This window comes from Gymnoscopelus microlampas, assembly GCF_963454915.1.
Source record: "Gymnoscopelus microlampas genome assembly, chromosome: 9".
Taxonomy (NCBI): domain Eukaryota; kingdom Metazoa; phylum Chordata; class Actinopteri; order Myctophiformes; family Myctophidae; genus Gymnoscopelus; species Gymnoscopelus microlampas.
In genome coordinates, this window is record NC_139946.1 from 10,798,415 (window position 1) to 10,821,839 (window position 23,425).

Genomic DNA, 23,425 nt, shown 5'->3' on the forward strand with positions numbered 1-23,425 from the left:
TCAGGAACTCATGTAGTCTGCTGTAGAACATCCATTTGGCCTGTGACCGAGTCTTATATCACAAACACACTCTCTCTACAGCTCTGGTGCTGGGATCCTGTTTCTCGAGCAGGTGTCTCATCTGTTAAACATCAAGTTTGCTTTCAACATGAAGGACAGAAAATAAAATACAAACACAAATAAAAAGTATTCAGTTTAACAATTGGATGCTCTTCTGTTTAGAGTGCTTGATAGTGTTCCTCCCTCTCTCTTTCTCTCTCTCTCTCTCTCTCTCTCTCTCTCTCTCTCTCTCTCCCTCTCTCTCTCTGCCTCTTTCCTGTCCCCAGGATGGGATGTAGAATTGACCAATCAGGATGGCATAACCCCTGATATTCTCATCTCACTCACTGCACCAAAGAAGTGTGCCGCTAGTTTCTCCGGGAAACATTTCTTGGCCGGACGCTTCTTGCCATACGACATCCAGAAGAAGTACGACCTGAACCTCCCAGAGTACCCTGGCACAGAGTGTCTAATAGAACTGTAACACACGCAACGCCACACCGCGCCCAGTACAGCAACGTACTCCTCATGTTTGAATAAATATGGTTAATCTATTCTCATGTTTTGTATTTTATAGATTGTTACTGTGATATATTGTTAATGTGCTATCTATCTCTCATGTTGCTTAGAGCAGGTTGCACCTTGGTCAAAATCAGCTCTGCTAAACTACAGTAGGAGGATTTAGAGTTTGTGCTTGGAGTCACATGGATAATGTTTAAAGTTTGTGCTTTGAGTCACATGTCTTCTTAGGGAAAGGTTTGAGGAGTGCTCGTATCTTCTTCTTCTTCTCATACACTGCAACATTATACTATTCTGTGATTCTTTTTTTCCTCTCCTCTCTCTCAGCAAAACAGATCAAAGTTATTTGGAGTTATGTTTGATATCGTCGCTGTCGGGCAGAGATCAGCTATCTCCATTTATTTTATTTTTTTAATAAATCAGTGCTATTGAACACCCTTTACGTCTGTGTGTGGGTTTTACAAATATCGAACCAATGAACAGTATTAAAAAAGTGCTTCTGACTAAACCTCCTAACTCCATTGGATCCTCAAACTGTCGGACAAACCCGCCTAACTCTAACTTGTGGAGTTAGGTGGTTTGTCCCCCATTGTTTAGAATGACGAAGTCAGACTGAAAAAAAATGTCCACATTAATGGTCAAAAACCTCCTAACTCCACTTGAGCTGTATTTGGGTAAAGTGATGATAATATAAGGACACATTCAAGTATCTGACAATGTATAAAGTCACCATACCGACTTTGATGAGGCAGTATTGTGTTGTTATAAAAACGTTTTTTTTTTTTCTTTTCCTGAAAAGTTAATATTTTGGACATAGCTGGTTTCTGCCCGATAGCAGAGATATACTGTAACAAACCACTCAAGAGTATGCAAAGCGTTTTAATTGGCCACTTCAACTAAACTATCCGAAGTAAAACACTGGAGCACACTTAAAGTACATGTATGCACGTTTATTGCCAGGGGTACTACTACTCACTCAAATGCAATTTTTTTCAAAGCATATTTTTCAAAGTCAAAGTTTTTCTTCCTGTTGAAGTGTGTTTTTTTAAAAGGTAAAACTGTATACACAATGAAATGTGGAGTTTTAATTTGACTGAAAGTATATAAAATCCTCAGTGTTCATTTCAATCTAATTCTAAATGAACACTGAGCCTCTGCTGCTTTTCTTTGGTCTCTGTCCATCCATTCGCTGATACGGTTGACCCACAGGTTTCTCTTTGTCCAATAAAAAGAGTCAATTACACAGAAGGTGTCAGAGGGGTGGTGCTGGTGTTTTCTTCTTGCTCGTTCAGAATCAGTAATAAAGATATAATGAGAGACATCCCAGTGAGTGCACTCACCATCTGAAAATAAGTCCATGACCAACAACACATCCATGTTGTAGATATCATCATATACTGTACTGTACACATACAACAAGCATGTGTGGTCGTGTCATACAGCCATCACAAACAATCACACGTGTATTTCTTTATGTGTCTGATGCTCACACACCGTTTCTGTTGTTTACCGGTATACCCAAATGGATCTGATCTGGGTAATCAAAGCCATAAACAGGTGAGGATGATGGGACTATAGTTGGTCAAAGACTCAAAGTAGAGGAAGGTCTCCACGTCATTAAATATGTTTAAATACTGTAATAGGTTCAATGAGAATGACTGAATACGTTTCTATGTTGTTTATGTAATGTGTGCTTCTGCTAAGGGGAGCCTCCACTGAATACTAATGAGATAGTGTGTGTGTGTGTGTGTGTGTGTGTGTGTGTGCGTGCGTGCGTGTGTGCGTGTGCACGCGCACACAGTAAAATAATCTTGTTAATTTATCCATTGTAATGTAACTAAATGAAACCACTTTGAGTTAAGTTAACACTCAGTACTTTACAGCGTGTGTGTGTGTGTGCCCCATGCGTGCGTATGTCAGTCATTGTAATGGAATGCTGATTCCTTTGCACACAGTGATGCTAAACCTGTCATAGGAGCAACATGCAGGGTGCTTCTAGAATACAGCTGAGAACTCAATGGCCATGCACGCCATTCCATTCCTGTCCCATGGTGAGTAATGAGCTTTGGATCATTAGTGGCCCATTGAATTTCATGACTATACCTGTTCCAGTAAACACAATTGGCCGTGTTTATAGGTGTGAAGCCCGGGGGGAGGGCGATCTCTGTCGCTGCACTATAGCGACTCCTATAGGTTGGTCGGGGCGACGTCATCATGATTTGTGTGCGTGGGAACTCATTTTAAACAAGCTTAGTGCTTTTATGAGTTATCCAGTTTAGTTGACCTTGTATTGTGAATCAGTGTTGATTTTGACAGCAAATCTTTATTTAGTTTTAGTCATAGTCATTTGAATAAAATTCCATTTAGTTTTAGTCATATTTTAGTTATCTGATTTGTTTTTGTTTTTATCTAGTTTTAGTCGACTAAATACCATAAGATTATAGTCGACTGATTTAGTCGACTAAAATGTATTTTGCCGGTGCCTTGATGGTGTCGTACTGGCTGTTTTACACTTGGTTGCATGCTGAAAATAGCCGATCTAGAAGGCCACAACGCGTCGCGCTGCGACACGTTGTGGGCTTGTAGATTGGCTATTTTCAGAGCACAACACCCGAGTGCAACCAAGCATAAAATGACTTGCCTTAGTTCTACTGGATCTCTTCTCCATAGTCTTAGTTCTACTGGATTTCTTCTCCACTAGTCCCTCCCTGACATTTAAGTCTGTTTTTTATTTGTTGACAAAATTGTCTATATATTTAGTCTTAGGTTTAGTCATCATAGCTTAGTTTATATTTAGTTTTGTCAGTGAAAAAAGGTAGTCGACCAACATATTTCGTCATAGTTTGTCGATGAAATCAACACTGTTGTGAATTGTACTTCCATGTACTGTTTCTCATGTCTTACTAAATCAAGTACATAAATCAATCAATCAATCAAACTGTTCAGTGGGGAGTGGATCTGAGAGGTGGATCTGAGAGGAATAGCGTGTTACTCAGCCTGCATTACGTCCTCCTAGTGAAGTGGATACCGACATCACGTGTATCAGAAGAAATATAGTTGTCTACTCTACACCCTCCCCAACAACCAGTAGGGCTCAGCAGTGAGGGCAAAATAGAGTACCGAAGTCCTGACGTCACTCCCACTTCCCCTGGGGCGGCTAATTTTTTTGGTAAATCTTAGATCGCGTCATATACTGTAAGAGCTGTGTTCCAAAAAATATTGAGTTTAATTTGATAATGTCTGTGTTTGGAGAAATTAGTACTTCTCCACCGTCAGTTGATGCTTCATATCCATCTCCGGGGTGATTTGTTTATTTCTGGAACACAGTTCTTACATGACGCAATCTAAGATTTGCCTATGGGAATTCCAATACAAAAAAGGATAGTGCCCATCTAACGAGACAGTGATGTCAGACTTCGGTGCTCTTCTGGGAATTGGTCTAAGACTGAATTATTTATGATCAAAGTCATTTTTTAAAGGTCCAGAATTCAATCAAAATGGCTAAATATACATTTTGGGAAGAAGTCAGCTCAAGAAACCGCAATCTTATTCTATACTGCAATTACAGTAGCTGGGTGTGATTAAATCAATGATTCAAGTGCTACAAAATGCACTCTAATGACATTCTTTTGTTGTGTGTTGCAAAAGTGCTGCGTGGAATTAACCTCTGGGATTGGGATTTTATGAGCATCATTCATAAACCATAACGACGCAGACAGCGTAAATGAGCGGCAGGGCTTCGCACCTCATAAGAATGTCCTATGTCTGTGTTTTGAAGTGTTTTTAACTGAATGGCATGCTAGATGACGACACTTCCACTCTCTGGCAGCACATTGCCCCGCAATCAGCGGCTGTTAAAAAGTTACAAAACTGAACCAGAAGTGGAATCAGGGGGAGCACAGCATCTGGCACTGTCTGGTGCCTGTGAGAGAGAGAGAGAGAGAGAGAGAGAGAGAGAGAGAGAGAGAGAGAGAGAGAGAGAGAGAGAGAGAGAGAGAGAGAGAGAGAGAGAGAGAGAGAGAGAGAGAGAGAGAGAGAGAGAGAGAGAGAGAGAGAGAGAGAGAGAGAGAGAGAGAGAGAGAGAGAGAGAGAGAGAGAGAGAGAGAGAGAGAGAGACTCTACTACAGTATTTACAGGTCCAGTGACAGTAGAAAGGGCAGAACTGTTTTAGAGAGCTTGAAACTCTTCTACTGTAAAATCTTCAGTGTTAATTTGTGTATAAATGTTACACGCATTACATTTGTACACTCTCAGAGTAACAAATGGATACATGAACACTGGATTTGACTGTTTAGGGTGTTTGGGCCTATTGCTCCCAGAAGAAAGAAAATAGTTAACATACATGAAAATAGTTAACATACATTTAGGGTATTATGATGATGAATGACATGTCGAAAGCATAATTAATGTGTTTTGAACCAGTAATACTGAAGATATGGACCCGTCAAACGTGCATACTGCACAACTGCAAATTCCACAGTAAATGGTCTTGGTTTTTTGTCTGGGGGGACATCCGTCAAAGTGGATTCAATTTCTGAGCAGAAAAAAATACCACAGTTCATATATGTTCAATAGATTTGTCTGATTAACGGAACTATTGTTTTACACTTTACAGTAGGCCTACTGTACGTACTCAAGTTTCCTCAAGTGGTATGTATGCATGCATGCACGCGCGCACACACGCACACACACACACACACACACACACACACACACACACACACACTCACGCACACACATACACACACACATGCGCACACACAAACACGCATGCACGCACGCACGAACGCACACACACACACACACGCGCACACATGCGCACACGCACGCACGCATGCACGCACGCACGCACACACGCACGCACACACACACACACACACACACACACACACACACACACACACACACACACACACACACACACACACACACATGCACGCGTGTGCACACGCACACATACACCTGTCCTAGGGGAAAGCTCACATTTTTTTAAAAACATTTTTATATAAGGGACTACATATAAAATCTTACTTTGTGGAAACTGATGGACCTTTTTATTGAGGTAAAATCACCCACATACACTGCCCAACACACTCTCTCTGGGAGAGTAAGAGAGATAGACCTACCATACCATTACCTTTTTTTTGGAAGCAGATATGGGGGACGCAGATGTTAAACTGCATTGGCCAATGGCAAGCAGAGAGGGGCTGGATTGGTCTACACTCTCTGTATGGCCCTTCTTTTAAAACTCCTGTCCAGCCCCAACAATTCTCATATGAGTGAGACTAACAACTGGGCTCTCCTCTACCCACACAGCATTATTACTCCCACCTGGGAACCCATCAACTCAGTCCAGTTGTCCAGAGCTTTCATCTATCTATGCCCCAGAGGATCCAGGACAGACAGACCGCCCTGGTTGGGACTGACAGAGTGACAGCATGATGGACATTACGACAGTGTTACTCCTGCTCTCTGTGCTGACTGCAGTGGCTCTGGCTCAAGGTAAGAGTACTACTATAAAATACACTGTAAAAATCCTCAGTGTTCATTAACCCTTGATGACCGGGAACGCAGCATCTGTGTGTCATTTTTAGATTTCTTTGGGCTATTCAAAAATAGCAGATATAAAAGCTATGTATACGAGCTTGTAGATCTGCTATTTTTTGAAAAATCATGAAAATGAGTGCAAATATTAGTTTTTTTTAGCGGACATTAGTAACTCAAATCTTTGCTTCTGGGGGCCCCTGCTCCTGGAACTAAATATTTTACAAATGTTCGCTTTAAATAAATATTCCAAGATTTTCACGAATTTTCACAATTTTTCAAAAATAGCAATTTGAATAGCCAAAGAAATCTAAAAATGACACACAGATGCGTTCCCGGTCTTAATGGGTTAAAGCAATTTCTAACTAAATTATAGTTACAAATGGGTAAACGAACACTAAGGATTTTTAATGTGTAATGTTTTATGATTTTTTTTCTCCCCGTTTTATTAGTGTATTCATGTGGTTTCAAGTAATTTATTGATTGACATTATGACATAGTTCACAGAAAGTTGTCAGAAACTTGACAGAATAACATAAATGTCACCGAAACAAAATCTCCGTTTGAGGTGGCAGAGGTCAGCCTGCAGAGACTTGTTTTCTTTCAGTGAGTGGGTCCACTTTCAACTCACATGCGTCTCCGCTGTCAATCAAAAGTGTGCAGTACATGCGGCAGTGGTACAGTACAGTGTGAATGCCCACACGTGCACATCATTAGTGACATAACTGCAGACTTTTTGTTGACGGCATTTCCCAGAGGAGGTCAGTGGAGGACTGGTGGAGAACTGTCTGGTGGTGAGGTCATATGATAAGGGAAGCGTGTGTGTGTGCGTGTGTGTGTACGTGCACGTGCACGCGCGCGCGTGTGTGTGTGTGTGTGCGCGCGCGCGCACGTGCACACGTGTGCACGTGTTGGGTTACAGACCACCGCAGGAGATGTTGATCCCTATTTGAAGTCAATTGGCACGTTCCATCTTCAAGCTAATCAGCAGCATGTGGGTACATGTGGAGTTTAAGATCTCCCAGGTCAATGCCGTCTACTTTTTCAACCTCTCCACCTCCACATCTCCATTATATGGGTCTTCACTAACGCTCAGTAGGACGGTACCATTTCCGTGCACATGCTGTGTCTCAGAGGTGGACTGTGGATAGTTCAAACATGTGCCATCAGCAGTGGTAATTTGAAACAAGATTTTTTTTTTAAATTGAGGCAATATCAGGCGTTTCTATTTCAGCATGCTAATTTTTCAGGAAGATAAATATTGTAGTTTCCATTAACATGAAATCAGCTACAATTATGTCATTGGTAGGCAAGTTTCTGAATTATCCACAGCCCACCTCTGAGACACAGAGCGAGTAGACAGAAATAATGGGTGTGTGGAGTCAAGGGCCAATTATATGAAGATAATAGCTGAAGTGTTCCTTTAAGCCTTAAAGCCTGGCTCAGTAGTTTTTTTGTATTTTGTTGAGTTTCAGTTCCCTGCAGTGCAAACAGTACAAGAAGCTGTTCATCGTACTGTACAACCATTTGAATATAATAAAACAATTAAAACAAGTAAAAAATATGAGAATAAAATTACAGTGTAGGGAAATGATTTAAATAAATCTTAATAAAAGGCAGTGGCAAACAGAAAGGTTTTTAGCTTTGATTTAAAAGCACTGTAATACTTGTAGCAAACCTGCAGTTTTCTGCAAGTTTGTTCTAGATATGTGGTGCATAAAAACTGAACGCTGCTCCTCCATACTTTTTCCTGATGATCCACTTTCTTGGTATTCGTAAGGACTTGAGCAGCAGCGTTCGCAGTCAACTGCAGTCGTCTCATCAATTTATTTTAGGGAAGACGGTCTGTGAGTCTTTCTGTTAGTCTGTGTGTCTGTCCGGGGCTAAACTTGCAAACTGCTGGACCAAACACCACCACCATTTCTTGTATGTATACACAAGGAAGAACATATTAGAACTTTACATTTATATTGGAAGTCAATGGATTTGGCTGAAATATTGTCCCAAACATGGAAATGATTGACAACAGTACTGACATCATAAAACTGACGTCATAAGGCTGGTGTCATCGACTGGCCACATGATGTCCGAGATCCACATGGAAGCCACACCGTTATTACACCCTTTTACCAGGTTGCAAAACCTGGTCTACATCTACACTCGCTAGTCCTGACTTTTGCATCACTTTTTCCTCATTGGCTGCTCCTTTAGCGAATGAGGGCTCAATGTCCTCTCAGAATATGGGATTTAAAGACGACCCACAATACTGTGTCCGGCCACTGTATGTAACTCTATGATAAGTGGCGCTGTTGCTCAATGTCCTTTCAGAATATGGGATCAAAAACGTTGCCATGTTTAGTGAGAGAAATAAGCAACCATATGGGATCTAAAAACGTTGCCATATTTAGTGAGAGAAATAAGCAACCTGGTATAATATGACTGTGTCATATCTTGTTTCCATGTTAGTCAAGTCCGCTGCTGATGTGCAAAGAACTGAAATTTGTTTGAAACTGGAATAATTAAACATCGAAGGATACTCAAAGGATGCGAAGGCTGCGGTCCATCAGTATTATGACCACGCAAGGTTGATTTGCAAGTGTCCTTATTTCACCTTCAAGCCCACTGCCAGTAGTCCCTAAGATATAAAAGCCGGTCACCAAGGAAACTGGCAATAATAACAAACCAAGTGCTCCACTTCTCCTCCTGCTGGGTTTGTGAGAGAGAAAAGGGAACAGAGGGATTGGGGAGGGGGGAGAGCGAGGACAGGTGAAATTAATGCCTTGCTGATTTTCCTTATGTTTCCTCCTCCTTGTGACATTCTGTTGTTCACGTCCCTCTGTCTTTCACTGTTTCTTTTTTTTTCAGGGTGCAACAGTTAATCAAACTATTCGACTTCATCGATTATAACATTTTAAATAAAATAATTGATTTTGGAAGAACAAATCTTTTGAAAAGCAGAAATTTTGGAAAATACCAGACAAGCTCACAACACGTCGCATCGCGTGGGGAGCTATTTTTACACGGCACCATTGTACGACAAAGTATAAAATAGGGCTTAAGAGGTTAATTGGACTAATTGATTTAGTCAATTATAAAAAGTTAGAATATTTTTGTGTTGATTTATCCATATACTAAATATAAATGTATTTTTAAAACACGCTTCTCATTTATTTGATTTATCGAAAAAGCAATAGATAGAATGATCGCTAAGAAGATAATCGAGAGTTGCAGCACTATGTCTCTCTCTCTCCCCTTTCTGTTCTGATCTTCCGATCTCCCATCATCCCTCTCCCCTTGTTTTCCCCACTCTCTCTCTCCATCCTGGCTCTATGTTCTGTCAAGCGAAATCCTATCACCATAATTCTTCACCTCTTCCTCTCTGCCCAGCCCCATAAGGCTCTCTCTGTCCCCACTGTCTCCACCTCTTTCCCCTCTCTCCACTCATTCACAGTCTTTCTTCGTCCCAAGTCTCTGTCACTCTCTCCATCTCCCTCAGGGTTTACAGATTTATGAGCTGTTTCACTATTTCAAGGGGACAGCTGTTGCAGAATGCCCCGTGTCACCGGGGTGGAACACTAGAGGCTGACAGCCACCGTCCAGTCCACAGTAAACCCTGCATTAACTACAGTGCTATTCAAGACCCAGTGTGCCATGCAGTTAAACCCAAATGAGCTTTATTATTATTATCCTACGTGAAACCAAGCACCGTGTGGACCTGCAATGGGCCATGAGGCACTGGAATCACCTTTTTTTCCTCTTGGTACCGTGTTGTACTTTGACAGAGTTGATTAGGAGGCAATTTCTATTCGATTCTATTCTATTGCTATTCCAGAAGCAGCTGTTACGTTTGCTGGAACCCAGACTGATGATGTGTGCTTGCGCGCGCGTGTGTGTGTGTGTGTGTGTGTGTGTGTGTGTGTGTGTGTGTGTGTGTGTGTGTGTGTGTGTGTGTGTGTGTGTGTGTGTGTGTGTGTGTGTGTGTGTGTGTGTGTGTGTGTGTGTGTGTGTGTGTGTGCGCGCGTGTGCGTGTGTGCGTGCACGAGCTGTGAGGAGGCTGAGGACCTGTGTCTGTAAGACAGAAGGGAATGGCCAGTTCTCCAGATGTTGACCACAGTCTGGTCCAGTCACTCTAAACAACAAGCTGTATAGTCTATTACAGTCCATTGAATGACCAAGACCGAGACAGCTAGGGCTTCAAATCAAAGGCACAACTTCTCTTATTCCCATCCCATCAACCACAAGATTAGGTTGTAACTCTCTCTTTCTGTGTGTGTGTGTGTGTGTGTGTGTGTGTGTGTGTGTGTGTGTGTGTGTGTGTGTGTGTGTGTGTGTGTGTGTGTGTGTGTGTGTGTGTGTGTGTGCGTGCGTGCGTGCGTGCGTGCGTGCGTGCGTGCGTGCGTGCGTGCGTGCGTGCGTGCGTGCGTGCATGAACGTGTGTGTTTCCACTCGCAGGCTTACACGATATACCTGCAGATGAGAAATGCAATATCATTATTTAGTCTAAAGGCTATTTTTTTTCGATTAGTTGTGTTTAGCTGTGCTATTTTCAGCTTCTGGCACTGTGCCATTGTTGTAGAAGTGCAGAAGTTAAAGTGAGGATTTCCAGACATTTTAATGGGTACAGGGGGGTTCTGTGCAGACCAGTTGGGAATGACGAAAAGTGTGGTGAGGTAGAAGAATCTGCTTGCAAAGAACACAAAGCCACTGTTATTCTTGTTTTGAATCCATCCAAATCTTGCGGTTGATTAGCTAATGTCACAGGCAAAATTGCAAATTGCATTTTGGATAATAGTCCACAGATGCTTAAGGAATCAGCCCTGGGCTTTTGAGATGAATAAGATGAAGTGAGAGAGAGAGAGAGAGAGAGAGAGAGAGAGAGAGAGAGAGAGAGAGAGAGAGAGAGAGAGAGAGAGAGAGAGAGAGAGAGAGAGAGAGAGAGAGAGAGAGAGAGAGAGAGAGAGAGAGAGAGAGAGAGAGAGAGAGAGAGAGAGAGAGAGAGTCAGACAGACAGACAGACAGACAGACAGACAGACAGACAGACAGATGGAGAGAAAGCAAATGAGAGAGACAGACACAGACTGAGAGAGCAGACAAGCATAAAACAGCTTCCACATGACTACATGGTAAACAGACACACACACATGCATGTGCACGTGCACGTGCACGCACGCACGCACGCACGCACGCACGCACGCACGCACGCACGCACGCACGCACGCACACACACACACACACACACACACACACACACACACACACACACACACACACACTACTGGCACACACTGCTACAGCACAGTTCCCAGGCATTCGCTCACTCACATACATTAATTCATAAGAGGAATGGTTTGCCACATCCTTGTATAAATAAAAATAAAAAATGCCAATGATTTAGAACAAATACCTCTTTATTTCCTAAATCTCTGACTAAAGCGAGAGTTATATGTGACAGATGTTTCCAGTTGCACTCACACGCCACATTACGCACAGTAAAAGCCCTTAGAAGTCAATGTTTACACTCTCAGAGTTAAATACAAACTCTCCGAATATATAAATGTACACATTGTACAATTATATTTGTGCACACTCTCAGAGTTAATTGGCATATCACAGGCATATGCTGTGTATATATGCCTGTTATTGTACTTAAGTAGAGGTCCAGAGATGTTGGGCAGTAACGTATTACTAAATAATATGTTACTGTAATATAATTACTTTTCCCAGTAATGGATAGTGTAAAGGATTACAACTGCCAAAACAGCAATTATATTATACGGTAGTTACCAATCGAAGTTACTCAATTTGACTGATTGGTGACTGTTGTGAGATTACTCTTCCAATAAAGTGACTAATAATACTATAACAAGTAATGTACCTAATTACATTTGATACTAAGTAATAAGTAAAGTAGCAGTATTATGTTTTCTAAAGGAGTAATAATTAACATTTTGCAACTTGTTACACTTTCTTGGTATAACTGCATCAACAATCCTCAGAACAACCCTGCTCTCCAACACCTGATTTATTCTTCATCGTATGATGGTGTGTAAATTAAAGGGATGTAGCCTACAGTATGTGATTTCTTTGTTTAAACTAGTGTTAATACAACTTTAATGTCTATGGTTATCATTGCTATAAACTCATACAAGATACAGGATAAACAAGTGAAATTGGAGGTTATGAAACAAACTAAATGAACAGACGAAAAACTGGAACACTACAATAAATAAATTAAGCTGATTATTTTTGTGCGGTTCTCTTTAGTTTGTATCAAGTTTGTATCTTGATCTGAGAATTCATTCATTTTGACTGTAGCTGGAGAGATGGGGAGATGGGTAGATCCCAAAAGAGAACTTTAATCAGTTTGAACAAATCACTTTTTATTTCATTTTATTTTTTAACAAAATCATATCACACTCCCTAAGCATAAGCAAATCTCACTTTGACCAATCTGTTACATAACAAGGGGAAGAGGCTTTTTCATCTTGTAAGGATCCTATTGTAAACAGCTGGGCCCAGACGTGCCGGAGGAGGCCTGTCTGCCAGCGTACCATCTGGCACGGCGATACCTCTCTGATCCGACTAAATCAATTTTCAGTGCGACTTCATAAAGTACTACCCCCACCCCCGCCCCCGCCCCCCGCCCCCCACACCCTCTCTCCTATTCTGCAACTTTTTATTAGCCACTGGCACAGGCAGCAACGCAAAAAAAACTCCAGTCTTGGAAAACTCACGCTCACCTTAGAAAAGTGATGAGGAGTGAGAGATTTACCTTGTCAAAGGAATTTCTTTTTTGATTATTATTGGTGTGCCTGCGGAGCAGCACACTCCTCTTATTCCTAATACTTATTTAATAGGATGATTATGATTATATTAGTCTTTGTCTAGCCTGCACATAACCCATTAACAGGAGAACTTCTATGACGTTAACGTTGAATTCAAGCCCGACCTTCAGCTCTAAAAATAAAGCTTGATTTATACTTACTGTAGTTGTAGGCCGGAAAGTTGTGGATCAGTATTGGTACACTTTATGAGTTACAGACCAGTAAGGATCCATTTGGTTCCTAACTATTTAGCTGGGGACCGCTGGAACCTCCTCAAGGACCCCTGGAGGTACCTGGACCCCATGTAGATAGAACCAGTGTAATAAACTCACAGTGAGTGCCTATATGTAGAACCTGACCATTAACAAGTACAAAAACGCGGGTGCTAATGTATTGTTTCCGTTGACTGAGCTATATTTGCCCCCTCACTGTATCTCGTTACCTTTCTCAGAGTTTATGGCGGGTCAAGGTGAGGTCGGCTAAGGATTTATCGTAAACCTCATTGTTGGGGGTTCGCGTCAAAGGTGAAACAGAACCGGAGGAGTGATGTGTCCTTTTCAAGTATGGATAGGCAGTCCACCATCGTTCAGCATTCCTCTGGGGTTCCAGACAGAGCGGTAAAGCATAAAGGAAAAAGGAGAGAGAGTGTGAGGCCAAATGAAATGCATGCACAGTGAGCACATGGATGGATTCCCAGACTAGTAGCCTACACCAGTTCACTGCAGCAGCAGCAGCAGCAGGGCACCTTGTGATGGATTTACCTTAACATGGAAGAGGAAATCATTAGTTCTAACCCCGCTCCCCTTAAAGGTCTGTTTGAACTTGACTCTAGATGAGGTAAGCTCTCTCGGCGTACCAGACGCATGAAGCAGTGCACGATAAAATGTGGTCCTTTTGAATTCATAAAGTGTTAACAAGCCACTTAAAAGAATGATAAGTGCAGCTCTACCACAACGAGAACCAGGCATGGGGCATACCCTCCATAAGGTCACTGTCCTAAGATTTCCCCGGGTTTGTATTACCCTCACCTCTTAATGGGCTACCATTATGCCCCTCATAAATTACCCGAATAAGCTTTTACTGCTTCATTGTCATTATCGACATCTTGAAGTGATAATCACAAACTAAATGGTCCCGCAGTGCAAACCCCAACGCCTCTGTCGTGGCACAGGCAGGGAGCTATTATATAACAATGCTCCAAAGGGAATGGCTACTCTTTTTATATTCTATAAAGAAGAATATTTGAAGGGGACAAAATAGATGCACTTGAGGAGAGGCATAATCTAATTACTGTGCAGGCACTCCTGAGGATGTGAAGTGATTGGAAGCCATTTGGCGCCGAGTGTTAATCAACTCATTACGAAGCTGTGTTCAAGTTCACTTCCTTTAATCAAAGTTTCAGCCAAAGGATCTCAAGCTTCAAAGTGCTTGTTTTAATTTGGACTTTTCTGTTTGCCGCTGCCAATTATTGACGCTTTCTAGCACGGCCCTTAACACGATTCTAGTCATTTATCTGTCTTGTTTTGCTTGCCGATTTTCTATTTGCGTCTTTAATAACTATTTTAAATTGTTTTCAAATGTCCCTATGTGTGATGTGTTTGCACTTCTTAATGCTTTTATGTTTTTTTGTAAAAAAAACCAATTGTCTTAATGTTGAAATGTGTTCCACAATCAACTTGCCTTGTCATAAGAAAGCTATCTTTTCTTTTTTGTTATCAATTGTTTTTATTTAGCACGCTGTACTATTGACTCTTCACAGTTTGAACTTGGTTGTTTATTCACTGATTGTGTAATATTGTTTGGAGGAAAATATTCCATCCTGCACTGACATAATGCAATATGCTCTTTTGTGATATCTAAATTAAGTAAACAATGCAGGGGAGACGAGCAGGGTGAAAGTATCGGGTTGTGATTGATTTGGTTTGAAACAAAACCATGCAGCAAGAGTCACATCTGCCTGACAGAAACTGTGGAAACATTTGTTTCTGCTTATCAAGCCATTCCATTGTATCTGTAAGAGATTGGTGATATGAGAAATGAAAAGCAATCAAATGGACCCAAGGCTGCAGGCAGCACAACATTGACATAAAACTTATGTAATATGGTTCAGTCTTTGGCTGTATTAGGCAACAATTCTGCTATGCAAAATCCATCCAGCGCAAAGTTAATGATTGAAAAATAAATGTGCTGGTATAACAAAACAAAAAAAATAGCAGTAATACAGTTTTGTTAAACTTCCCTCTGTTGAGCAACAATCCTAGTTTAAAGTAAAGAAGACAAATGTGAATGGCTCAACCATGGGGTTAGATTTGTTAAAAAAACAAAACAAAAGGAGAGGGGTGATTAGTTACCCAAATACTTATTTGTTGGTAAAATAGCCTTATAGACCTGCTGTTTTTGTTACTTCTCAAATCAAACATTAAATAATTAACATTAATTAACATTAAATAAACATTTTTGAAAAAATGAGGAGAATTTGTGCAAAATACGGATGCCAGGGTTAATGTTTAATTCAGTCTGACCACTGACCAGAAGCAGAGATAAAAATGAATGACTAAATAAGGGATATCAAAAACATAAGCAAAGATCCCATTGCCCCCAGCAAATCAAACCATAACAATTAAGAGTAGTAAGTAATCAGTGGGGACTGGATTTGATGCTCGCCTCTGAACGGAATACAATATGTCTCATTATAAACTATGCAACTGTGAATTCTAAAATGCTCACTCTCTCCCTCACACAGACTTGCAAACACGCACACACACACACACACGCACACACACAGAGGTTGTACATATAAGCTGCCTTGTCTCGCAGCATTTCTGTCATAGAGCATGGCATTTATTTTTTCCACACATCCTGAGTCAAAACCCAGGATGAAATGTCAAGCAAACAGCTGACGCTTATTCAAAAACAGTTAAATTGGTACTGTAGGGAAAATTATTTTTGCTTCAAAGCAATAACGAAAAACCATGTCATAGCGTGTGCTTAATAAATCAGGATTTGGAATTAATGAAGAGTGTCAGTGTGAATATCTTTCTCGGTTCAGTGAGGCCATAGTTATTAAAAGTTCTGCGCTCGGCACTGGCAGTGTGTTGTTGCCACTGCTGAGTAAAGGGTCACACAGCTGTGGGAGGCTGTGGCCCACCCCCCCCCCCCCCCCCCCCCGCCCTTCTGATGCCTGGCACAGCTTTACATGGGGTGCGTCTGTAATCAAAGACAGACTGCTACTCAGCACGGCTAATGAACAGATCAGATAGAGCGGGAGAGCAGAGGTAAGAGGACAGAGCTGAACAGAAGGGACTCCGCTTCATACTTAACAGGCTTATCTGCTGTTTTCACTGTAGGGAAGAATTGTCGTTCCAGCATCAACATGCAGGCGATGTACAGGACGCACGGGCTAGTCATATCGCACAGCATGCAATGTAAAGCAAATTGGCACATGAGCATCCTCATTACGCTAGAACTCTTTCACGGCATGCTAGAAAACGAATAGTATGAAACTAGGCTTCATTTAAGATAAGCATTATTAAGCATTATTAATATATGGATTGAGCCATAGACAGTAAAAAGTATGGACAGCGTTACGCCCATAGGCTCTACAGACTCTAAATGAAGCCTATTTCTCAGCAATTTCAAATCCGCCATCTTTCTATATCCAATGGACTCGGAAATTAATGCTATTGGTTGGGACCAGAGCGGTGGTGGTGAATTAATGCTATTGGCTGTGTAGCTTGTCAATAAAATCATCACAAGGTAGCCACGCCCCTCCTACAGCATACCCTACTTTATCATCAATTTTAGAATAAATGGGACCATAATTTACCAAAACGCAAATATACTGTAGGTGATTGAAAGAGGACTTTAAACTAGCGACTGGAAGCATATATTTATGACAATGTTTATTAAGGTAATAAAATCAAGTGTAAAGTTCGTCAAAATCCCATCCGCTTGAATGGAGCCTAATTGCTTCTGACACCAGTAGTTGTGAAACAGCGAGACTACAGGCCGTTCATATGAACTGTCACTTATATAGCCTCAATTTACAACTTGGATGCTAGCCCCTTGCTATTAACTGAATAAAATGGTGTTATGTTGAGTCCTCACAACTCATCTCCCCATCTAAAATCACCCTAATCATTTATAAAGTGATACATTATTTCCAAATGGTCGAACGCAGCATGGTATGAGCATACTGTATATCTGGTCTCTGTGACAGACAGAATTGGCCCCTATGAAACAGTTGAAAACAGACACAGACACAGACACACACTGTGACTGACCGACTTCCCACTCTGGAAAACACACTCTCGGGTCCTCGGCGATACTTACGCCAAGTTTGAAGTCGATCGGTTTGACAGTTCCACGCAGGGGAAAGTCAGACACACAGACTGATTCCGTGCATTTATAGATAGATCACCATATTTTCCATATAAATACAGTATATATACGTGGTATGAGTGTATCCACGTGCACATGTGTAGGTATGTGTGGTGCGTGCAGTGCAGTGATTGTGGTCTGATTTAGCTGGCTCTGCCAGGACCTTGAATAGATAGGATTCACTGCGGGATATACTGTAGGTCAAGGTTAATAAGTCCAAACAGGCTGAGGCACAAAATGGACAAGAGCAGAGGTATAGTCCAGGTAACAGGCAGGGTTTCAGAACAAGAATACATAGCCAGTATAAATCCACAGATTCTAGGCTTAAGAAACTGGCAGAAAACTGGTCTGATTACTGGGCAAAGTAAGAATGGCATCAGTGGAAATGGCCACAGGTGTAGAAATTGGCACAGGTGTGTGGAGACTTGAGCTCCTGTGATCGTCGACGTGACAGGCTCGGCCTCCAGTGAACAGATGACTATGCATGCAGTGATTTGTCACAGCTGGGGCTCATGGTCCTCTGTACAAAAAGCCTGTTGATAGGGACAACTGGGAAAAAGAAAGGACTGCCAGGTCAACGTTGAAAAGATTCAAGAGAATTAGCATGGGTGAGGAGCAGGGAGGAGAGGGGGGGGGGGGGTTGTCTGAGAAGGGGAAGAAGATGAGAGGCGGGTGCGATGGGTAGAAGACAGAGGTGGAAGATGAAGAGCTGAGGCAGAAAATTTGGAAGGTGATGGAAGCAGAGGGGAGGAGTGGAGAGGACAGGAGGAAGTCTATTTTTAGTATTGGCACTGGTTCATAGAGGTGGACGTGGTACAAAGGGTTACTGTCTGTCTGTCTGTCTGTCTGTCTGTCTGTCTGTCTAGCCGTCTGTCTGTCTAGCCGTCTGTCTGTCCATCTTTCACTTCCTTCCATTCCATTTCATTGTTCTATGTTCCATTTTGACATTGTAACAGAAGAAGGACAGCAAGGATAGGAAGGATAAAAAAGCAACAAAACAGAATGAGTAAAGAGAATAAATACTATTGGATAAAGAGAATAATACTTTTCCATATGGACCATCACCACAATTTTGTGGTGAGACTGAAGATTAAGCTGCTATGCCTGGACCAGGGACTAGAACATGCTTAGACCTCTGCGTAATATAATTTGTGTGCTGTCAGTGTGCGTGCAATGCCGTGCATACATACGTGTATGTGTGTGTGTGTGCGTGTGTGTATGTGTGTATGTGTGTGTGTGTGTGTGTGTGTGTGTGTGTGTGTGTGTGTGTGTGTGTGTGTGTGTGTGTGTGTGTGTGTGTGTGCGTGCGTGCGTGTGTGCGTGCGTGCGTGCGTGCGTGCGTGCGTGTGTGTGTGTGTGCGCGTGGTGCCATTTGTGTTTATACAGTACATGAATACAGGTATACGCATTGAAACGTGAGATCCACATGTCATACACACACGCATCTATGCAGTAAAACACATATGCACGCAGACACCTGTCTACTACATGAGCACACACACTGAAACACGTACCCTGAAAAAGCATTCCCAGATGGGATAACAACCATGGATTTCCCCCTGTACACCCACGTCCTGGAGTGAGACATTCCACTGACATGCACAGACAGTCTGAGTCCAACTGTAAAGCAGGGGTCTTCAACAGGGGGTCCGGGACCCCTAGGGGGTCCTCAGAGTTACTACAGGGGCCGGGTCCGCCAAATCTTTGTGTGATAGGATTTTTTATTTTACCTTCACCACTTGAACCCTAGCATCCCTTTTCCGAGGAGAACTTCAGCCAAAAATAGCAGATCTACAAGCTTGTAGATCGGCTATTTTTGGCAAAGAGGAATAGGTGTAGAGGGGGAAAAAAAGCAGACCACAGATTTTTTTTATTTTAAATATGACACACAATTTTATACGATATAGAGGGGGTCCCTGCTTCATCTCTCTCTCAGCTAGGGGGTCCTTGGCCTGAAAACGTTGAAGACCCCTGCTGTAAAGCATTAGGAGTCTATGGGTCAGAGGTCGGGACTCTGTCTCCAGGGAAGATGATGGTGGTGTTGCACATTGACAACTGAAAAAAATCTATCCTTCCCATCGAGTCTGTTTTATTCTTATTTCTTAAGCACAGCCTAGTGGATTTTGTTCTTCTTTTTTCTTTCAGGTTCCTGCAACAGACATACAGTAGTAGGGTAAATAATACTGTATGCTTCTATTTACAAATGTATAGCTTTAAACCAAGTTGATGAGACACAAAATCAACAGGAATCACAGCATTGTAAATGTATTTTCAAATAGATATTCATAGATAGATATATGTTGTATATATGTAGATGTTCCTATTCAAGGCTACCAATTTATGCTTTTATTGCTTTATTTTTAATATTTCAACTTTTGAATGGCACTATAAATCAAGTGTGGGGGTCGCCAAAACATTTCCCCCATAAAACGGGTGTTAAAAGACTCAAGGAGAAATCATGCATGATGTCATCTCAAATCACCTCAATCAATCAGGATTGAATGGCAGCTTGCTCTCCGGCCGCACCCAGCTGCTGGGGACTATTTAACCACACCTACTCCACTCATTCTGGTTCAGATCCTCACCACAAACAGTAAACCTCCTGATACGAAAACCTCCTGTTCTTCACCAATCCACCATTCTTCCATTCTCCAAACCGGTCCATGTGTGCGTCTACCAAACAAACGTAAGTCCTTTGCCATTGAAGATGAGTGAGCCATCAATATGTTTGCTCTCCCAGCATGGGCTAACAAGAGCATTATTCTGGACTGGACTGCCACTGCATATATGGACTTCCACCTGACATTATAAGCAGTGCATTTGATTTATGTTTATTACCTTTTAGTTTTCTACTTATTATACAAATAATGAATTGTTTCCCTGCTGAACTGTTTATTATATATATATTATTTGATGCTTAATTCCTTATATATTACTAATTATGACTTGATGATTATGGACCAAGTTCATTATGAATATTGATTATTGTAGATCCGCTATTGATTATGATTCCTTATTGTAATACTTGAATATGAATTGAATTGCTAATTATTATTTATAGTTGATATCATTATTAATACCGGATATTGTATTTATGTTTCCCTTTGTGCAGCACACAACTACCTTCAGTAAATATACCCCACCGGGGTTAACTCGAGCTCTCTGTCTCTGCCTCCTCTCATTTCCATATATGGTCAGCCTGGCCGGTGGCCATTACCTGCTCACCCCTGTCAGTCACTCCACCTGAACAATAACCCCGTAGACATTCTTTCAACGGGGTCCTGGTATAAAAATGTGTAAGAACCCCCTGGTCTAATGCTTAATTTATGCTCCGTCGTACGATGGTGTCATGCGCCGAAAATAGCAGATAAGCTCACAATGCGTCACATTTCCCGAAACCATTGTATGACGAAGTATAAATAACTTAACCACTTGTCTTAAACCGAATTCACTTCGAGACTGGGGTCCCCCAGGGGTCTGTACTTGACTCCCACCAAATGTCTTTCCAAAAAAATACCCGATCTACAAGCTCAAACCGCGTCGCAACGTGCCACGTTGTGGGCTTGTAGATCTGTTATTTTTTTGCAGAACGTTCGCCTATTATAACATACCATTTTCTCCAGAATAGGGACACTAGGGTTCACGTGGCTAAAGCATTGACCATTTCTCTGCCGCAGGGCAGAGCTGAAGAGGCAGAGCGCAGGGACAAGGATATGGGTCTGCTGTTGTTCTCTCTTGTTGATGAGCTTGGGATATATCATGTATATGTCTGCTTTTGTATTACACAGTAAAATCCTCAGTGTTAATTTAACTCTAAGAATGTAGGTTACAAATGGAACCAAATGGACCCGTTAAAGGTCAGAGTTACAAATGGATAAATTAACACTGAGGACATGTGCTAGAAAGGGAGAGATGCACCGGTACGTAGATTATGCCGGAGAAGAACCTTTTACAATGGAGATTTACGTACGTATTTAGACCCATCAATCCTGAGCGAGCCTCGGCCATGGACAACTTGTCTCCATCGCTCTTTCTGTTCTGGGCAGTCCTGACCAGTTCATTCCACCTCATGCTGGTTGTCTTGGCCTCTGCCGTTGTCTCACTTCTCCAGGTGTTCCATGGACGCCCTCTTTTCCTTTTCCCTTGCGGCTTCCCTGTTATTAAAAATTAAGGCTTTAGTAGTTATGTCCGAGTTTGATCCAGTGCCTTCCTTCTTCATAATGTACATATACTTGGGTCCTTGGGAAGAATGTTCTCGTTGAGTTAATTTGAGGAGAACGTTATTTCAAGTTCAGGGGACCAGAGAACACGTTTTTCTTCTTTTTTTTTCTTTTTATCCCTCGATTTTGTAACCCTTTTTTCACCCGGTGCCAATTTGCTAAGTGATCCTGGGCACTACACTCCCCCCACCAGCCTAGGGAGGCCAGGGCCGAGCTCATGCCTCCTTCAATGCATGAGAGCCAACTGACCTTCTTGTCACCTGACAGGGGGGAGTTTCCCTGGTTGGACGTAGCGTGTGGAAGGAACACTTTATTCCAACCAGTTCCCTTCCCCTCCATGAGGCGCCCCGGCTGACCAGGGGGAGGCAGTATTGAACACGTTTTTCTAATTTGAGCCAGACTTGTACTTAAGGTCACGACCTCGAATGAGCTGGGTGTGTTTCAAGTAGGATTTTTAAAACATTTTATTTAGAGTAGACAATATTTTTTTTACCCCATGTTCTCCCCAATTTAGTTCTTATGCCAATTAATTCCTCCCCACACACATTTCTGTGTTGTCACTGACCTGTATCCTACTGACTAACCTGCCAGTGAGGAGCCCCCACCAGGAGGACGTAGAGCCTTCGTGCTATACTCCTTCCGCCCAACACTCCCCAAGTAGGCTCTATCTTGATACTGTAAATAAACCACATATGAAATTTAAACAACTAAACATTCACCTAAAATAATCTTAAAACTACATTTTGTGACACAACGACAGCATATCGAGCATTACATTATGTTCTGCCATTGTGGCGTGAAATGTATTCTTGGGTTGATTGATTGAATTTATGTGGTGATGAAAAAGCAGAGAGCACATCAGCACGTCCATAACATACTGTATAACACGTACAATATCACCGAGGATAAAAAACACAATTAAGCCCTGAGGCTTAATTCCATTGTGGTCCTCTAAAAAACATTGTTGGCTCTTTAACCTTGATTTTAATAGTGCTAATTAAGCTATGCCCTGGACATTAAAGGCTTTTTAACGATATCCATGGCTCGTTTGTGAGCTTGTGTGCTTGAAGTGAGCTGAAGGGCTTCCCTTTGTTCTGCATCGCTTGGATATTTAGCTGTCCCAAGTTCACCTCCTAATGCATCATAGTGGGTGATTTAAGTTCACATCCATCCGGGTATTTGGACTGAACTTGGCTGGATGCAAACTTTCTAATTGAGAGAATTGCACTTGGGCTGTGATGATCTTTCCGAAAATACAGTTATTGAATAACGACTAATATGCTCAAAATGAGTTTTTAGTTTGAATTCTTTAAATAGTAAACATAGTAAAACAATACAAATACAGTTTGTTTAATGGTAATAAAGCAATACAATCATGGGATCCCAATGCACCCTTTTCATAGCGGCCATTGTGACGCTGGACATTCATAATGTTATTGTGGGAGTGTTTCATTTATGTGTTTCTGTGTGTCAGTGGGAAGTTAAAGGGATTCTAGGCAACATTAAGCCTAAATTAAAAAAAAAAAAAATATATATATATACGATGTGTGACAATTTCAAGCGCCTGGTCCTGGAAAATATCAGTGTACCGTTCAACAAGAGATATATATATATATATATATATATATATATATATATATATATATATATATATATATATATATATATATATATATATATATATATATATATATATATATATATATATATATATATATATATATATATATATACACACACACACACACACACACACACACACACACACACACACACACACACACACACACACACACACACACACACACACACACACACACACACACACACACACACACACACACACACACACACACACACACACACACACACACACACACACACACACACACACACACA

The 23,425-nt window shown here is 41.6% G+C and overlaps 2 protein-coding genes across 3 annotated transcripts in view; both read left to right on the forward strand.

Annotated features, from left to right (window-relative positions):
- The window catches only part of yjefn3 (YjeF N-terminal domain containing 3), a 75,596-nt gene extending 73,852 nt beyond the window's left edge, over nt 1–1,744 (forward strand). For both annotated transcript variants that reach the window (XM_084066302.1, XM_084066301.1), the window contains one exon: nt 327–1,744. In XM_084066302.1, coding sequence (XP_083922428.1) covers nt 327–523 — 197 coding nt within the window. In that variant the 3' untranslated portion in view covers nt 524–1,744. The remainder of the gene's footprint in view (nt 1–326) is intronic.
- A 4,106-nt stretch (nt 1,745–5,850) lies between these two features.
- cilp2 (cartilage intermediate layer protein 2) overlaps nt 5,851–23,425 on the forward strand; it is a 37,900-nt gene continuing 20,325 nt past the window's right edge. The window contains exon 1 of the mRNA XM_084067524.1: nt 5,851–6,060. Within this exon, the coding sequence (XP_083923650.1) occupies nt 5,997–6,060 (64 nt within the window). The 5' untranslated portion in view covers nt 5,851–5,996. The remainder of the gene's footprint in view (nt 6,061–23,425) is intronic.